The sequence below is a fragment of the Manis javanica genome, chromosome 8, assembly GCF_040802235.1.
Source record: "Manis javanica isolate MJ-LG chromosome 8, MJ_LKY, whole genome shotgun sequence".
Classification (NCBI taxonomy): domain Eukaryota; kingdom Metazoa; phylum Chordata; class Mammalia; order Pholidota; family Manidae; genus Manis; species Manis javanica.
In genome coordinates, this window is record NC_133163.1 from 93,735,001 (window position 1) to 93,751,761 (window position 16,761).

The 16,761-nt window shown below is 44.7% G+C and overlaps 1 protein-coding gene across 22 annotated transcripts in view; it reads right to left on the reverse strand.

The window, feature by feature from the left end:
• The window catches only part of PPIP5K1 (diphosphoinositol pentakisphosphate kinase 1), a 44,293-nt gene that overhangs the window by 27,070 nt on the left and 462 nt on the right, over nucleotides 1-16,761 (reverse strand). For 11 of the 22 annotated variants that reach the window (XM_037018860.2, XM_037018865.2, XM_037018867.2 and 8 more), the window contains exons 1-25: nucleotides 14,601-14,724; nucleotides 11,220-11,315; nucleotides 10,767-10,941; nucleotides 10,123-10,318; nucleotides 9,555-9,645; nucleotides 9,244-9,329; nucleotides 8,757-8,911; nucleotides 8,531-8,632; nucleotides 7,924-8,085; nucleotides 7,686-7,807; nucleotides 6,948-7,049; nucleotides 6,614-6,700; nucleotides 6,422-6,497; nucleotides 6,167-6,276; nucleotides 5,999-6,081; nucleotides 5,704-5,835; nucleotides 5,416-5,537; nucleotides 4,941-5,123; nucleotides 2,871-3,012; nucleotides 2,458-2,681; nucleotides 2,003-2,130; nucleotides 1,682-1,796; nucleotides 1,411-1,518; nucleotides 680-796; nucleotides 361-525 (exon numbers count right to left, since the gene is read on the reverse strand). In XM_037018860.2, the coding sequence (XP_036874755.2) occupies nucleotides 361-525; nucleotides 680-796; nucleotides 1,411-1,518; nucleotides 1,682-1,796; nucleotides 2,003-2,130; nucleotides 2,458-2,681; nucleotides 2,871-3,012; nucleotides 4,941-5,123; nucleotides 5,416-5,537; nucleotides 5,704-5,835; nucleotides 5,999-6,081; nucleotides 6,167-6,276; nucleotides 6,422-6,497; nucleotides 6,614-6,700; nucleotides 6,948-7,049; nucleotides 7,686-7,807; nucleotides 7,924-8,085; nucleotides 8,531-8,632; nucleotides 8,757-8,911; nucleotides 9,244-9,329; nucleotides 9,555-9,645; nucleotides 10,123-10,318; nucleotides 10,767-10,913 (2,955 nt within the window). In that variant the 5' untranslated portion in view covers nucleotides 10,914-10,941; nucleotides 11,220-11,315; nucleotides 14,601-14,724. Of the gene's footprint in view, nucleotides 1-360; nucleotides 526-679; nucleotides 797-1,410; nucleotides 1,519-1,681; nucleotides 1,797-2,002; nucleotides 2,131-2,457; nucleotides 2,682-2,870; nucleotides 3,013-4,940; nucleotides 5,124-5,415; nucleotides 5,538-5,703; nucleotides 5,836-5,998; nucleotides 6,082-6,166; nucleotides 6,277-6,421; nucleotides 6,498-6,613; nucleotides 6,701-6,947; nucleotides 7,050-7,685; nucleotides 7,808-7,923; nucleotides 8,126-8,530; nucleotides 8,633-8,756; nucleotides 8,912-9,243; nucleotides 9,330-9,554; nucleotides 9,646-10,122; nucleotides 10,319-10,766; nucleotides 10,942-11,219; nucleotides 11,316-14,313; nucleotides 14,334-14,600; nucleotides 14,726-16,761 lie in introns of those variants that run through there. The other 11 variants (XM_037018863.2, XM_073211718.1, XM_037018871.2 and 8 more) reach the window with 6 other exon arrangements.

A 16,761-nucleotide genomic window follows, 5' to 3' on the forward strand; every position in this document is an offset into this window, starting at 1 on the left:
CTTCTAAGTATCAGATTGGGATTTTAGCCCAGAGTTCATACTGTTTCTACTGTATTTCCTTTTAAAGAACTGCTTTTTCAAATTCGTCCAGAGGCATCCTCCTCAATCTCACCTCTTAAAATGCTTCTCTCTGAAGCACCTCTCAATGGCATCTCTTTAATCTCAACTAGCAACAGGTTTAAATGAGCTTTATTGGGAGATCAGCTGTGAAAGAAAGATTAAGTAAAAAATAAAACATATCCCACAGGGCAGGAGGACTCTGCTTAAGGTCCCAAGAGTACCCCCAAGGGAATTCAGAGGATTCATGGATAGTCTTATGAGCACTTCTACCACTTCTTTCTCCTAAGCCCCTCTCATTACCTCCATGGAGCCAGCTTTTCGGTTACGAATGAGGGGTGATCTCCTTGGGAGGCCAGGCCCCTCAGTAGGCTGGGGTGAACTCTGCAGTGCCCGGTCCGGTTCATCTGATGCCTTCCCTGGGCAAAGGTTCTCCATACTGCCTTGGTCTGTTTTCAGCTCTTCATTCTATCCAACAACAAGCACAGATAGGAGAGGTGTGAATGGCCTTCCATCTCCTAATCCCAGACCTCCCGTTCTTTTACCTCCCTGTACTATTTCTAAGTTTCTCACCACTTTGTTCCTAAATCATCCAGTCCAAGATCCCAGCACTCTGACCCACCTCAGAAGAGGCTGGACGGAATCCACAGCCAGTTGGGGCACTGCCTTCTTCCTCAACACCTTTCACTCCAGGGCTGAAGTGCAGCTCTACATGGAACCGCTCCTCTGACAAGGTGTCCTATGGGGCAACCCCAGATTAAGGGGCAGGAATGGAGAAGCTGATATGATGGTGGAAGACCAGACAGGAACAACAGAAAGAAACTCAAGAAGATATATCCCCCCACAGCTGACATTTCAGTATCTTACCCAACTCTGGGGCTGATCTATTATAGCTTCCCCTTAACTATAGTCTAGTGTTACAGGACCCTCATTCACTTGCCTCCATCATGAGAGATTCACAACTGTACATGACTTTCCAACTTCAGTCCTACAACCCTCTCCATCCAATAATTCAGCTTTGCTACAGTGTATACAGCAGCACACTTAAAGATATCTTTGTGTAGCCAGATGAAAAAGGTACATGTGTAACAATATTGAGAGGGTAACTCATTATAACATCATCCCAAATTCCCTGTCCTCCCTAATGCCAGAGCTATATTCTATGATATCTCTCTGGCACACACCAAGTTTTTCTGTTCAGTGGGAACCTCCTGGGTGCTGTGTGTCATGCTGTGCCTAGTTGCCACACCTAGGTGGAGTCTACACATTCTAAGAATAAGAAAGTGTTTTCCTAAAGTGGAATGGAGGAGAAAGAAGGGGTCCTCTCCTCATCCCACTCTGTTAGATCCTCACCCGTGTGTTGTCCTCATAAAGCATGATGACAATCTGGGTCATGTAGTTGAGCTCTGAGATGGCGCTAAGATAAGCCAAGGCCCGTTGCCATTGTTTATCCTGGGTCTCCTAAAGAACACAAGAAGAGGTAAGCCGATGCCCAAGGACAGGGAGCCATGGACAGGGAGACAAGGAGAATAGAGAAAGGTTACAGTAAAAAAGAAACTTGAGGAAGAGAGTAAAAGAATGCTGGGAAAAGACGTTCACAGGCTGAAGGAAGAAGGATCCTTACATCAAGAAGTCCCCCATAACGGAAGACACTGAGTAGGGAGTGGACGTGGCTTTCACTGGTGAAATAGAGACGTGTGCGAACATGGCGGCCTGGTGAGAGCACTCCTCGGGAATACCTGAGATGACAGCTAAGTCACGCACACTGTGAGATAATCCTCTTCCCACCCCTCCACAAACTTCCTCCTCCCACCTCAAAGACCTCTCCTCTCCATCCCAGGATCCCTTTTATTCTCAGTTCCCCAAGCTGTCCCAGCCTGGATTCCCCCAGGGCTCCCGGACATGCCCCTCCCTCCATCCAGCACCCCTCCCAGCCCTCCCTCACAGGGGATGCAGCTTGTTGACAGACTCATCCTCGTGGGTTCTCTGAAGGTCAAGTAGTATCTTCCGCAACAGTGGAAGACAGAAGCCCACTGCAATCTCCAGTTTCTCCTCCCGACTGATCCCATACTCCTAGGGGCCATAGGCCAGGAATAAGTACCTCAGTGAATCTTCTTTTCCTCTTGCCTCATACTCCCAGGCCCAAGATCATGTTTATCTTTAACTCATGCTTTGCCTGTCTCTTTCATATCTTTCATATCTACCACATTCCCCCTCTCCAGGTTTCTCCTCACTTAGCCTCCTGTACTTACTCAGAGCCAGGATGGACACTGAGAATTGCAGCAACTCAACTAATTCCTTCTCTAGGTTTCTTTCCCAGGGTTCCCTCCTTTCTGCCCTTTCTCTCCTTCCTTCCCCAATGCCCCTGTCCCCAGGCTAGATCCCTTATATGAGACACACCTGGGGAATGACAACATCAGCCAGTGCCTTAGAGAGATGTAGCAACTCTGCTGTGCCTTGAAGTCCCAGACTCCCATTGTGCTGCACATCATACTTGACACAGTCATAGATGTCAGGGATCTTACTGATATCATAGCGCCCACTCTTCTGTCGAAAGTCACGCTCCAGCTTGCTCCAACGCTGTAGCATTAGCTCTAGTGTCTCACTGTGGTAGAGTTGCAGGTCTAGAGGGAAGATGGGCAATCAAACAAAGCCAAAAATTCTACCTTTAACAGAAGATGCTAACAAATCTGAAGTAGAACCAGAGAGATGAAGATGTTTTGTCTCAGACATTTAGGAGAAGACACAGGAGTGCCTCAGGAGCCCATCCATACCTGAAACCTTGAAGGGAAGATAGTAGTATTCATACCCACCTGCAGACTTGGGGTCCTGCATCCGTTCCTGGATCTGTTGAGTGAGGTTTTCAATCAGGGAAAATACCTGATCACAGACCTGCACAGGATTTTGGATAATAGCCATGGAGTTGAGTAGGGAAGTACTTCCAGTGGGGGCCAGCTGTGGGGAAGAGAGAGAAGAAAAGCAATATAAGCTCAGTGTCAACTGCCAAGATTCCTGTAAGCTTATTCCAAAGACTGCCTGCAAATGAGGTCTGTTTCTCAGCTCGCTCCAGGGAGCATTCCTAGGCTACTGGGCAAACTACCAGTTCCAGGGCTTTCAAATGAGTCATCTAAGAAGGGTTTATCTTAAAAGTCTTAGAGTTGCAAGAAAATAAATTAGACTTAGTTGTTTTCTTGGGGGTTCTAAAAGATACATGGAAAATGCTCGGGAATAAAGATTAAATCAAAATCCCCACAGGATATTTTCATGAGTGGGTCATAGAGATAATATTATCTTTTTCCTCTAAACAAGACGTCAGCTTGAACCTGGAGTAGAGGTGCTGCCTCAGAAGTAGATTACACTTCTACTGTGGGTGGAATGCACATATTATAGCTGAGCCTTGTGAGGGCAAGTTCAATTCTTGCAACTGAAAGGAAGCAAGGGAGGAAGCAAAGATGCCTCAGCCTTTTTGGATTTGACATTGAGCAGTGGATTAAAAAATAAGGGGAAAAAGAAAAAAGGAAAAAAAAAGAAGGGAAAAAGGTCCTGCCCTTATTAAGACTCGTGTGTTGTACTCATAGAACACAGAAAATGCCATTCTCTAAGCAGTGTGCTCAGCTACTTAGCTCACTTAGAACCTATCAGAAATGGCTGGTTACACAACAGTGTGAATGTACTTAATGCCACTGAACTGTACACTTAAAGGTGGTTAAAGTAGTACTACAACTTAAAAAAGTAATTTAAAAAAATGAACCTGTCAGAAATGAGGAGCTATCAGTGGTAGGATGGTGGAAAATCATTGTCTGGCATATGATCTACTGTGATTATACTGTGAGGCATACTGTAGTAGCTAATAGCCTGGGCTCTCAATTTAGACTCCTTAGCTTCATACTAGCTGGATGACTTTGAAAAGGTTGTTTAAATACTTCTGAACCTAGGTCTCCTCATCTGTAAAATGGGGGGAAAGTAGTACAGGTTCACAGTTCTTATGGTGGGTTAAAGATGTTCAGTAATTCTTCGTTACCTTTCCCTTCCCTTGAATCTGGGCCTACCTGTGACTGCCTAAACAATAAACTATAACAAAGTTATACTGTGTGATTCTGGACCTATACTTTAAAAAAGCTTGGATTTTCTGTTTGGGGGGATTCTAAGCTACTGTTTATAAGAAGTCCAGCTACCATGCTGGAGAAAGCACATGGAGAAGAATGTGGAAAGGAGAGGCTTTGAGACAATAGGAAGAGCATGAAGAAGAAATCCCAGCCACCCAGCATCCCAGTCAAGGCTCCACATGGTTCCAGCCCCAACATCTGGATATCTGAGCAATCTTAGGAATGATTCCAAGGAAGAACAGTTGAGCCTAGAACTGTAAGATAATAAAGTGGTTATGTTTCAAGTTACTGAGTTTTGGGGGTAGTTTTTACAAAGCACTGGATAACTAAAATCATTCAAAATCCTTGGGACCATCTGTGCTGTAAAGCTGAGACTTTTTTGGACTTTAGGAAGTTAACACAGTGCATATGCCATATGTTCTATACTACCTCCAGGAGGGCCTAGGACATAACCAAACATACTAGTATTTCTAAAATGAATGACATTTACACTGAATGGGATAAACAGGGATTAGATATAGTCTTATCATGTCAGGTTTTACTACCAAATGAATCTTGGTGCCAAACTTATAAAAATATTTTTTATTTTGATATTGTGAGTAAGAGATTTTAGACCCATATATCTCTCAAATGGCGAGGATTAAGTGAGATAATGTATGCAAACAACATAAAAAAGTGCCTGGCCTACAGTAATTACTATTATTGATCACTACTACTTAGAATTCTAGGAATTTGCAATCAGAGGTATGTTGAGCACAAAGATAGGGAGAACCTGACCTGATCATAATCCTTAGGGCCAAAGGATGTATCCTGCTGCAAAATATGGTGCAGCCGAGCCTTTACCCGGTGCTGGCAGCTGCTCAAGGAATCACCATCGCTGTCCAGGAGCCCATTCATGTTGGCACTCTTCACCATTTGTACCAAAATGGGTGTCAGTTCCCCTTCTAGAGCCAGAAGGCCCTGGAGGGAAAGCACAAGTCTATTAGTTTTCCTTCCAGTCTAATCCCCCTGGGCCTAGATGGCCCTAAGGATCAAATGAGAGCTGGCTTGGAGAGCTGGGGTACAGGTCACAGGGTCTATCCCCAACTAATTATTCTCAGCTCATTTTCAATACTACAGAATGGGGACAGACACAAGTGGAAACTTCTCTAAATTGGTACATAAATACCCTGAAATTTCCCAACTCATTCTCCAAACTCTCTGCTTCTCTTCCTACTGGAAGCTGGGACTGTGGGAGAACTGTTGTGTGCACCTTGGCAAAGGCAGCAGCGGTCATCTGGACACGGCCCTCATCAGAGGCATAGATTTTGAGATCATGGCGGAAAGTGCTATGGAGACGAAGCAGCCCACAACCAGGGAAGCCAGCATAGTCACCTGGGAGAAAAGGGGGAATTGGGAAGGGACTGCTATAAATACCTACATGGAGGAAAGAATGCTCATTTCCCCTTTCACTTCTCCACTGCCTCTGCTCTTCATTTCCCCAGTTTATTCTCTAACCATCTTATCCCAGCCCTGCTAGGTATTTACCCCCAACACTTACCCTGTCCTCCAGGGTACATGCAGCGAAAAGCTCGCCCCAGCTCCTCAGCCTGAACACGGCCTGCGGGAGTCAGTTCTCCACCCCATTTCAGTACCAGCAATAGAGATGGGGCCAGAGCCTCCCTCTGTTGGTCTGCGGGAGTAAGAGGCAGTGAGTAGGTCTAGATCTAAGGAAAGCAGTGGAGACTTCTAAATGTTAGGTCTTCTGAGGAGCCCAGAAAGGTAATTTGGGGTAGAGATCATCTAAGGGGTCAAGAATAAGAGATCTAAGAAGGTTATAGGGTACTATATCTTACCTTGCCTTTCATTAGAAGCTTTTACTCCATGAGGGTAGTAAGTCAGCTGCACCTTCCGGTTGATGCCTGAGAAGTGACCATACCTGCAGGATAAACTCACAGTTTACTTTCTACCCCAGCACCCAACTTTCATTGTTATTGGCTCCCTTCTCCTATCCCCTTTCTCACATCTCCAGCACAGATTTCAGCTGCTCTAGTTTCCCAGTCTTCTCCTCAATCTCACCACCTGGTTCTTTCTCCAGTTCAGCCAATAGCAGCCTTGTGATGTCCAGCACCTCCTGGGGAAGTTAACAAAGAATCCATGGAGGAAGCGAAGTCCTGGCCAGTTAGCCTTTCATCCTGGCCTCTCATTGAGGCCCCCAAACCCCACACCCTCTATATTTCCCACAGCATGGCTCCCCCAAGCCAGATTCAACACTTTACCTGTAGCTGCTCAGGCCGCTTTAGCTTTAACTTCCCTGTCTTATAGCCACTGTGTTTTTCAAATAGACTAAAAAACCTGAAGAAATAAGGAGAAGCTTCAGTTTGGGGTGAGATAGTCAAAGTCTCTGTTTGCTGCTCCTTCCCGTTCCCCTCACAGAAATTTATTTGTCTAAATTAGGACACTCCTCCTACCTTGGGTGTGTCACCTCCATCTTCATCTTCTGCTTGGGGGTACGATCCCCATGACGGATAATTGCAATGACGCAACGAAGTTCCATCCTAAGATAGGGAATTTTGATAGAGTCTCTCCCCCATCCCAGCCCATACCACCACACATCATTTCATCCTACTCGATGCGTCAAAGAACAGAGGAAATACTCTGAGATTAGGAATACAGGTAGGGTTAAGGTAATTGCCTTAGAAGAAACCCAGGCTCCAGGAGTCAGACAGCAGAGGATCAGGAAGTAACCACTGGTCTGACTTACATGCCTTAAGTAGGTTACTCAGATTTTTTAGTTTTGCTTACATGGTTCCAGATGTGGTAGGGACAATGGGGATGTCCTCAGCCTCTGTGGGGATAGACCATGGGATCTGGAACTGTGGGGCAAGCTCCCGCATTATGGTGTTCCTAGAAGGAGAAATATGAAGAAGCTGTGTGAAAATGAATGAACCGGAACTACATGTATAAATGAAACTCATGAAAACTAGCAAGTTGTACAAGAATACATAATACAAAGTCTAAACACATGCAAAAAACAGCAGCCCCATATATGTAGTAAAAATATTACTAAAGGCACGGGAATGACAAACACCAAATTAAGGATTGTTATTCCCTCTGGTGGGAGCAAAGGGGATGTAATTAGCGAAGGGGTGTATAGGGGCTTTAACTATATTCTTAATATTTTATTTCTTAACCTCGATAGTGAACACATAGGTACTCCCCATATTTGTCATTCCTTATATATTTTAAATATTTTAAGTATTACATGATTTTTTTAAGTGAAGCTATAAAACAGTGTTATGTGTATGGTCACTTTTAGTACAATAAATATAATTTCTTTCTACATGGCAGAAAAAGACATACTGTTATATCCAAAACTGCTAACAATAATTACCTCCAGGGAGTGCAGGTTGGGAAGGCAAGAAAGCTGAGGAGTCCTTTGTCTATTTTCCTTTTTCAATTTTAAATCATTTTTATAATATTTAATATAAGGTAAATGCTTTCTAACTCTCTTCTCCCCAGCCCAGAACTTGTGTCCCTTACCCCAAAATCTTGGCACAGTCATCATAGTATTTCATTGAATTCTTGACAAAACTGAAGCCATTGACATCACACACAAAGGAGTGACCATTGGCACGAAGAAGGTCAAAACCACAAACCGTTTGCTGCAGGGGAAAGAGGCAAGATGAGAACAAGAGAGCTACTCTTTCTTCGAAAACCGCTACCCCTATCTCTGTCCCTCATTCCAAAGCACCCCCTGCCCCTATGGGCCTTCCACCACCTTAAAAGCTACGCAGACTTTCCGGGCCACCAGCTTTTCCATGGCGGTCAGCATAACTGGATATCGAATCTCTTTCCCTTCACTGTCTCGTTCGACCTTCCCATCCAAAGCTGGAGATTTTCTGGCTTCAGCATGGGCATAGTCTGGCCCCACTGTATACACCTGCAGGTACAGAGCATCACTGAGTATGCCCAAGCTCACCCTGCATGTGAGAAGACAACATGAGCACTAGGTCTGTAGACTAGTTTCAGAGTAAACAAAAACAAAAACACCCCTGAGTATTAAGAAAAAGGAGACTGACATGTTTCTTACTGAAACTGACTAAAGTATCATTACGAAGGTTTCCCGTAGAAACCCCAGCACTAACGTCTAGCTTATTAAGAAGTTATTGACCAACATTATACTATTTCCATCACCCTTGCCCTTGCTCTGATAGTGACAATGTAACTGTCTACTTTCCCCACTTGCTATCTTCACTTGATTATGAAAGCCAATCACACTCACACTATATTTTCTATGACCCCCTCCACATACTTCCACTTGCTTCCCAAGCACCCCATCCCACCCAGACATTTATAACCTCTTAAATCCCTGTATCCACCATAACCTTGACATCCGTGCCATCTGTTGGCATAAACTCCTCATAGATGTATGACCCTGTCTTTCGGACGCTGCTCTCAGGAGAGTAAACGCTGCTTCGGCTGCCAATCTTTTAGGAAAAGGAAGAAAAAAATGTTGTTCTCTCTTGTCCCCAAATCCTTCAACTTCCCTCCCCACAAACTCACTGTCCCTCTACCTCTCTGACTCCCCAAATACTCAAATGTCCCCCACACCTTACGGAAGAGGCGCTGGCTTCCTCCTCCAGCTGAGCTGGGGTAGTAGATGTAAACATTGTGGTCCTCTGCACTCACTGGCTTCTCCACAAAGGGCTTGGGAAAGACAGCTCCATTTACTTCTACCTGGTCCTCACCTTCTATCAGGTTGCACTCTGAAAGGTAGGTATGTGGTCATTTTTAGGGCCTAAGGGTGTGGAACATTTCCAATTCCCATTTCTCTTGAGTTTTAATTTCCATAACTCTAAAATTTCTAGCGCCACATATTGGTAATAGATATGGTGATATCTATATGGCATATAGATGTAATAATACCTTTGTAAGAGGTTCAAGGTTCTGTCCAAAGACTCATGACTCTAATTCTACCCATAATCCAATACTCAAAGCCTCGCTTAGACAGGTAGTACAAAGGACACGTCTAGAGGACGGAGAACTGGGCTGTTATAGAAAGCAAGGTAGGGCAGGACTAGAAAGGCCAAGTACTCACCCTCAGGCCGGGCAGGGTCACGGTTGAGCACAGCATATCGAGGCAGATCAATACCCTCCTCCTGCAGAATCCGGTACACCTCCCTCCTGTCACCCCAAATAAATTAGCTGGGAGAGGTAGAATATAGTGACTAAGGGGAGAGGCTAGGGATTTCATTTGCTCAGGAACTGGGAGATACCTGGGTATAGATCTCAAGAGGGTTTGGTACAAAAATCAAGCACGTTTGTTTGTCTCTGCCCCTCCCAGAGTGGGTTCTCTAAACAGGCATGATCTCAGGGCCACCCATCCCACCATTCAATAGAAAGCTGTACCTATCCTGGATGTAATACTGCATAGCCAGGTCATTGATAAGAAAGGGGTTTCGAAGGTTGGAGTAAGCAACAGCTTTGTCCAGAGGAAATCCTGGGATTGAGAAAGGAAATTGAGAGACCAGAGAAAGACAGTGAAAGAAACACAGAGTGAGAAAACAGAGTAATAAGAGATATTATTTAAGAGAAATGAGACATTACTTAAAATAAATAAAAGACATTAAAACTACTAGCTGCCACTGAACTCCTCTACACATCCAACCCATCATTTATCCTTCTGTACAACTTCCAAGTCTAGAATATCCATCAGGAAAAAGTAAAAAAGAAATTATCTTTAGGGTCCCTTCAGAGATCCTCACAGCCTTAGAGCTGTGCTGAAGTTTAAATATGGGCTTTAAACTATCCCCCAGCAGCTCCTCCAAGATGCAGGGAAAGCAGACCCCTCTGCACTGTTCTCCAGATGTGCCAGGAAGAGCTGATGGCATCTTTACTCTTTGACAGTGAAAACCTCATTTCCTAGTCCAGCATTCCCAACACCACACCTTCCCATTTTCCTTCACAGACCCCCAACCTTTGGAGTGGAAGGAGATGAGGCAGTGGCAGGATGGCCAGTTTTCCACAGGTTCATTGAGGATCACATCTTCTCCCAGGATGATAACGGTCAGGTAGTCAAATCTGCAAAGTCGCTCTAGAATTTGGGTCATTGGCTTGGACTTGGATTTCTTGGTCATGGCACAGATGCCAACAATGATCTGAGGTTCAGGAGGCTACAGAAAGGAAGTGCTGTCAGGAACTCAGTAACTTTCCACCTAGACCATCCCTATCAGGGGACAGCCTCATCTCCTTAGGGCACAATTTTTTGCCAGGACTTTGGACTTATGGAATAAAGGTTCTCTCCTAACTGAGGTCTAAATCTGTAGGGATTCTACCACCTAAATAATAGGAGCCTTTCCACAGGAGGATATGTGTGCTCAGGCAGAAGAGCCTAAGAACCAATAACCAAAAGACAATAGGAGGAGAACATAAAGACAAGGGCTTCAAAGAGAGGTAATCTTACCAATTTCCACTACCCTTCCACTTAATCAGGATAGGGTCTATTTATGACAGGGAGTTTGTACATTTTGGAAAGAAAGAAAAGTGTCTCCACTCAATGGAATCTCAAGTCTCTACGACAGGGTTCCCAACACCGAGTTCCATCATTTTCCCTAGTCTTACCACTTCATCCTCCTCATCCTCAAGGAGATCGCTGTCACTCTCTTCTGTCCTCATGCCTATTCCACGGGTGCCCAGCCCCTCATCTCCAGCTCCAAGGAAGAAGTGGGCTGTGGCGCTCGGGCCCTCACTGGCCGGCAATGACCACATCCCCGCCGGAGCACCCACTCATCCCGCTCTGTAGGGGAAGGTATCCCATTAGCTCAGCATCCAAGTCCCATGGTAGTGGGTGTGAATCAAGGATGGGAAATGAAAAATTAAGAGGCAACCACAAGGGGACTAGGGGTAACAGGAAAAAAAGCTATGGTAAGAAGGACCACCAGGAAAGGAGTCATGTGGGCTATGACTTGAAATGACTAAAGGTCTGAAAGGGAAAAGCAAGGTCCCCCTTTTCCTCCCTGCTCACCCCACCCCCAAACGTGAGACTGGTAAGAGGATCAGTAGATTAACCCTTACAGTGCTGGCATGTCCCCGATTCTGCCAGCAGGAAACACCAGTAACTCCAGCAGCAAATGGGAAAGGCAGTTCCTCATGGAAGACTACTGTTGATTCCTACCAGAAGAGAAGGTTCGAGTGACATTTCAAACTTTGGATTCATTCCAAAATGTTCCTAGCCCTTCTCCAACTTTCCACAGTTGTCCTTGAACTCAGGGATTTAATTCAAGGGCAGAGGAGCCAGAGGGCTCAGCTGCTTTTGTCCTTACCCCCCACCCCCCACCATTTTTATTGCTACCAAAGATTAACTAAAAAACATTTACTGAGGGTACCCTATGTTCTAAGCATTATATCATAACATTAAAATCTCCTATGGCCCCATCTCTTTGTTCAAGGAAAGAGGTCTAGTGCTGGCTGGGAGGTTGCGAATACAGGCATCCATATGCAGCCTCCAACCCATTCTCAAACTTAAATTTCAGTTTTCTCTCCACCATCTCATGGTACTACAAACCCAAATCTGGTCCAGACCAAGGTCCCTCACACCAGAAGCAACAGTGGGGGAAAAAAAAATCCTGCCTAGAGCCATAATCAGCGAAAACACCGTAAGCCTTAAACTTGAGTCAGCACAACCTCACAGTTGCACTTTGTCATACACCTGGAGTAGTGGTTCTTAGCCAATTGTGATTATGCTGTGCAGGAGACATGTGGCAGGAGACATATTTGGTTGTCACAAATGGGGAGGTGCTTTTTGGCATAAAGGCCGGGGATGATGCTAAACATTCTAAAATGTGTAAGACATTCCCCCACCACAAAGAATTACCTAATTCAAAACATCAATAGTACCAGTTTAGAAACCCTGATGCAGAGAAACTCTTCCATATAAGACATGTGCAAGGATGTCCATAACCTCATTGTTGGTAATGGGAAAAAGTGAAAACAACTCAGATGTCACAAGTAGAAGAATGGATAAATACAGCGTAGTGTATACAAATGATAGACTAACAGCAATTTTAAAAACGAACCAAAGCTCTATATAACATGGGCAGCTTCCAAGTGCAAACCGTGGAAATACACATGCAGTACAATTCTGTTTGAGTAAGTAAAAAATACATGTTTGTGATTGTGTCCATAATTGGTTGAAGTAAAAAAACACAGACTGGAAAGAAGGACAACAAATTCATGATAGTGGTTACCTCTGAGGAGAGGGAGAACAGAAATGAGAAGGGTTCCAATGGGACTTCATCTATAAATCTTATATATAATGTTTATTTCAATGTTTTAAAAATCTGAAGCAAATATACAAAAGGTTAACATTTGTTAATACTAGCTTGTGGGGATATGGGTATCTTGTTTTTTTCCAAGAATAAATTTGAGTCACACATCAGCAATTTTCCATGTTCTCCAAAAGTTCTCAGAAATTACTGACCAATAACACTAATGAAATTCACACACTCTGTAAGTAAATGGATTTAGTCTTATAGACATTTAATTTTCAATAATTAGCTCTTTTATTTTAGTTTTAAACCCTTCCATTACAAGTGCGATTTGCAGTTTTTAGAAAGTTATAGCTAACCTTTATATAGACTTTGACCTTCCCAGTTTTCATCATCTGCTTGTCTATGTTGCTCAACCACCACGGGAGCACCACTGCCTACTTAGAATTAACATTTCTAGTTGTGCACTATAGGTCTTACACATACACCCCCCCACCCCTCTTGATTAACAGGCTATCTCTCTGAACACCTTTTTGGTGAGTTGGCCCAATTTTCATGACTTGTGGCATTCCCAAGGTCCCTGCATAGCTTAAACAGAATTTGTTTGACTTTTTATTCTTTCTCTGAAGCAGAAGCTTTCTCTCATGTCTAATATTCTTAACCCTTCACTTTTCTTTTCCTAAGCCCTTCCTGATTTTCTACTGAATGTATACAGTCATGTCCTCAAAATTCTATTACAATTCTGTAACAGGATGGCAACACTATGGGGAAGGACAGTCTGCTCACAGATACTGAGCTGAGGAGAGATGAAAGGTCAAAATTTATAGTTAACAAAGCAAAAAAATAGAAGCCTAACGGAAATAGTTATGAAATACACCAGGATTTATTTAGATGTACCTCTGGGAGAAGTTTGGATTTAATGTGTTCCAAGAGCTATTCCGCTGTTTTCTGCACCCTTCACCCCTTCCCCCTCTCCCTCAATGCTTTGTTTTGGAAGCAAGGAAAAGTCAGACTCTACATTAGGCTAAGAGGAAGCCTTACTCTGGCCTGAGTCAGTGTGGAAAGAAGGCAAAGAGGGTGGGAGGGGATAGGTAGGTAAGGAGAGAAGGAGGGAGGTAAGGAGAGAAGGAGGGGCAAGTAAGCAATCTTCACTGGAACATGTATGTTAAATCAGATCTGGAAAAGGGGTAGAAGGCACATAAACTGTGTAACTTCTTTTTCTCTGAGAATTTAGAGCTGCTTGCAGTCGTTCTCTACTTTCCTCATCACCATGCACTTGATGCAAATATACAAATCAGTGGTGAAGGGGAGCTACCAAGACAGTCCAGGCAGGAATACTTCCAATACAGTAAACCTACTCTGCCAACCAACACCGTCTCTTTCCCACCTGCAACAGTGGGCCTCTTCATTCCTTCCTGATGCAGTCTTAAATCTTTATACAAACCCTTATTCTGACACTGATGAACTGTGCTGACGCCCTCGTTCTCAGTATCAACTCACTCATACTTTCTTTCCCTATCTTGCTAAAATGACTCTTCATCGACTCCCCTAACCACTCCCCAGACTGACTGCTGCTCCCTCCCATCACTGATCAACGAATCCCATACCCTAACTAATCCTCTCGTCACTGATTCCTGAGCATTACAGTCTCTCAAACCCTCAGTTGAGTTACCACACTCGGTAACATACAGCGAACCCTCAACGATCCCCGACAAAGACTGCCTAAGATCCATTCTTTCCTTACACTACCCCCCTCTCCAGGCTCACCTCTCTGCGAAAACCCCCTCTTCAAGCCGACCGCCCGTGGACTCCACTCCCACGCCCCCGCACACAGACCTCCCCTGCCGACCCCACTGCTCCGCAGCACCTCCTCTTCCTCACGCAGACCCTCACGCGCCCACCTCTGCTCTCGCTGACCCTCTCCTCTGTCGCGCCTCACACAGCTCCGAGTCAAGAACACCGCCCTCCCATCCCGACCCCAGCAACCTTTGCCCGCCCCCGCCTTCTGCGCCTCACTCCCGCGGCGCTGACACTGAGGCTTCTCCACAGGGCCTCTTTCCGAAGCCGCCCCCCAGCCGGTGCTGACCACGGCCCTCAGCATCAACCGAGCCCACTCTACCCAGCCCACCCCCTCAGATACCGCCCCCGGCCCCCAGCCACTCCCCCACCGCCCCCGGCCCTCACTCACCCGCCTCCCTGAGCTCGCGCAGCCGAACCTGCCGGCAGAGACACCTGACAGCGACCCAATTAAAACGCGACTTCTCTGAGGTGCCACCAATCAACGGAGGGCGCGCACCGGCCACAGAGTCAGGCTGCGTTGGCCGACACTTCTGGGCGGAGGAGGGTGGCCCCTAGTGGCTCTGGGGAAGAAGTGCAACCTGGTGCTCCCCTTCCTCCAATTTCTGACTGCGTCGCCACAGTTGAGAAGCTTGGTCTAGACAGACTTCCCAAGGAGACGAAGGCCAGGGAAAAAGCGAGATGCCGAGGAAGAGAGATAATTGGTGCCATTGCACCTTCTTGAGGACAAAACTAGGTCTTTTTTCTGTTTGTTTTATAAAGCAAAACGGGGTAAGCTATAGAGATCCAATCAATATAGGTTGAAAATATTAACAGAGGTAGAACAGTGATAAGGAGACTGGAGACAAAAACAGAGGAGAAAGAAGAAAGAGATCAGAAAGGCAAGGCAAGGAACAGAGGAACTTATTTTTGGAGGAGACAAGAAAATGGAAGAACATGAAAGACTGGACAAATTGATTCCTACTTCCACACTCTTCTGATCTTTACCCTCTAGACCTGGAACCAGATAAACCTTGGTTTGAATCTTGGCCTTGCCTTTAATAGCTGTGCAGACCCGAACAAGTCACTGAACTTCCCTCGGGCTCTGTTTTCTCATCTGTAAGAGAGTGGAATTTAAAAACCTAACTCATAGGGTACTGATTATATGAAAGTATTTTGTGTATGTTCATATTGTTATTAATATCTTTGCATCCTCACTTAGGTTTCCCTGGTCACGACAATTCCAAGTTCCCTGCAACCTTAGGGGTCTTACTACTTTTTCAGTCAGGTGCTTCATTATACTAACCCCAAGGATCCCTGAAAGAGATAGAGATAATTCTAAGGACTGGTCCTAAGGGAAATAGATAGCTCCCTAGTTCAGCCTCAGGTTCATATCCCCTCCACCACTCCAACACTTCAAAAAGTTATTAAATCATCTTCTAGGTAATTAATTTGTATTCTCATCCCCCTGAAAATATAGACTCAGTCCCCATTGGAACAATCCATTTCAATTCAGTGAAATAGTACATACAAGAGTTCCTTGTAATTGTAAAGTGCTTTATACATATTAAATAGTATTAATTATTATAAAAAAGCCAATATTACATATGTCAATTACTTCCCATATGCTCTATGATTTTTTTTAAATGAGTACACTTATACGTGGCTATCAGAGGCTCACAAGGACTAAGAAAAGTACACAAATACATGTCTTTCTCAGTGGAGCTATTATTCAAAATTTGGACATCTTAGTCTCCAAACTTCAGTCATTTCTCTACTGCTCTGGGCAAGTCTTATTTTTCATTCTGTAATTCTGTCTTCCTGTTCCCTACCTCTTTAACCTTGTCTCTCCACCCTCTCAATCAAGTTACAATTCTACTGTTCTGAAAGATTATCTCCCTCCTTTATCTGGGCAAATACACACCATTCCAAGTAGTAATATTCATTTACAGCTACTACTTATCCCCGTGAGCCCCCAGAACACAAGTAACATTTTCCATCTTTCCACGAGTGACCACACTCCAACTGCAGGACTTTCTCTATTTTCTGACTACTGCTGTCTTATCAGAAAGAGTTAAGTAATGGGCCCAAAAGAGAAGTGGATTGTTTCCAAGGATGCCCACAAATGAGGAAGGAAGGAAAATGAACGTAAGGGAAGCCTGTGAGGAACGAAGGTATTGAGTATAGGAGTGGGGTAGGGTCTCATCAGTGCTGCCAGAGGACAATGTGAAGGGAATCTCTCTTTCTCAAATACTCTCTCTTAAGATTTCCAAATTCCTTACTATCTCACGGGTACTAACGCCACAGTGCCTACCCCACCTTAACTGACCCTCCATGCTGAAGCCCCAAATCTCTGTTTGGGCTTCCTGCCAGGACAAAGGTCAAGTCATACTCAAGTCACACTTGAGCTGTGGAACAAAGCCCTCTCCAATCTGAATATTCACCTACTGAGAAAAGGAAGAGAGGGTGCCAGGAGGAAGGTGGAGATTCTCTGCTAACCTTATGCCCTTGAACACCACTCTCCTTTACACTCTGGGTTGAACAGCATTAGGGAGCCAAGAGAAGAAACAACG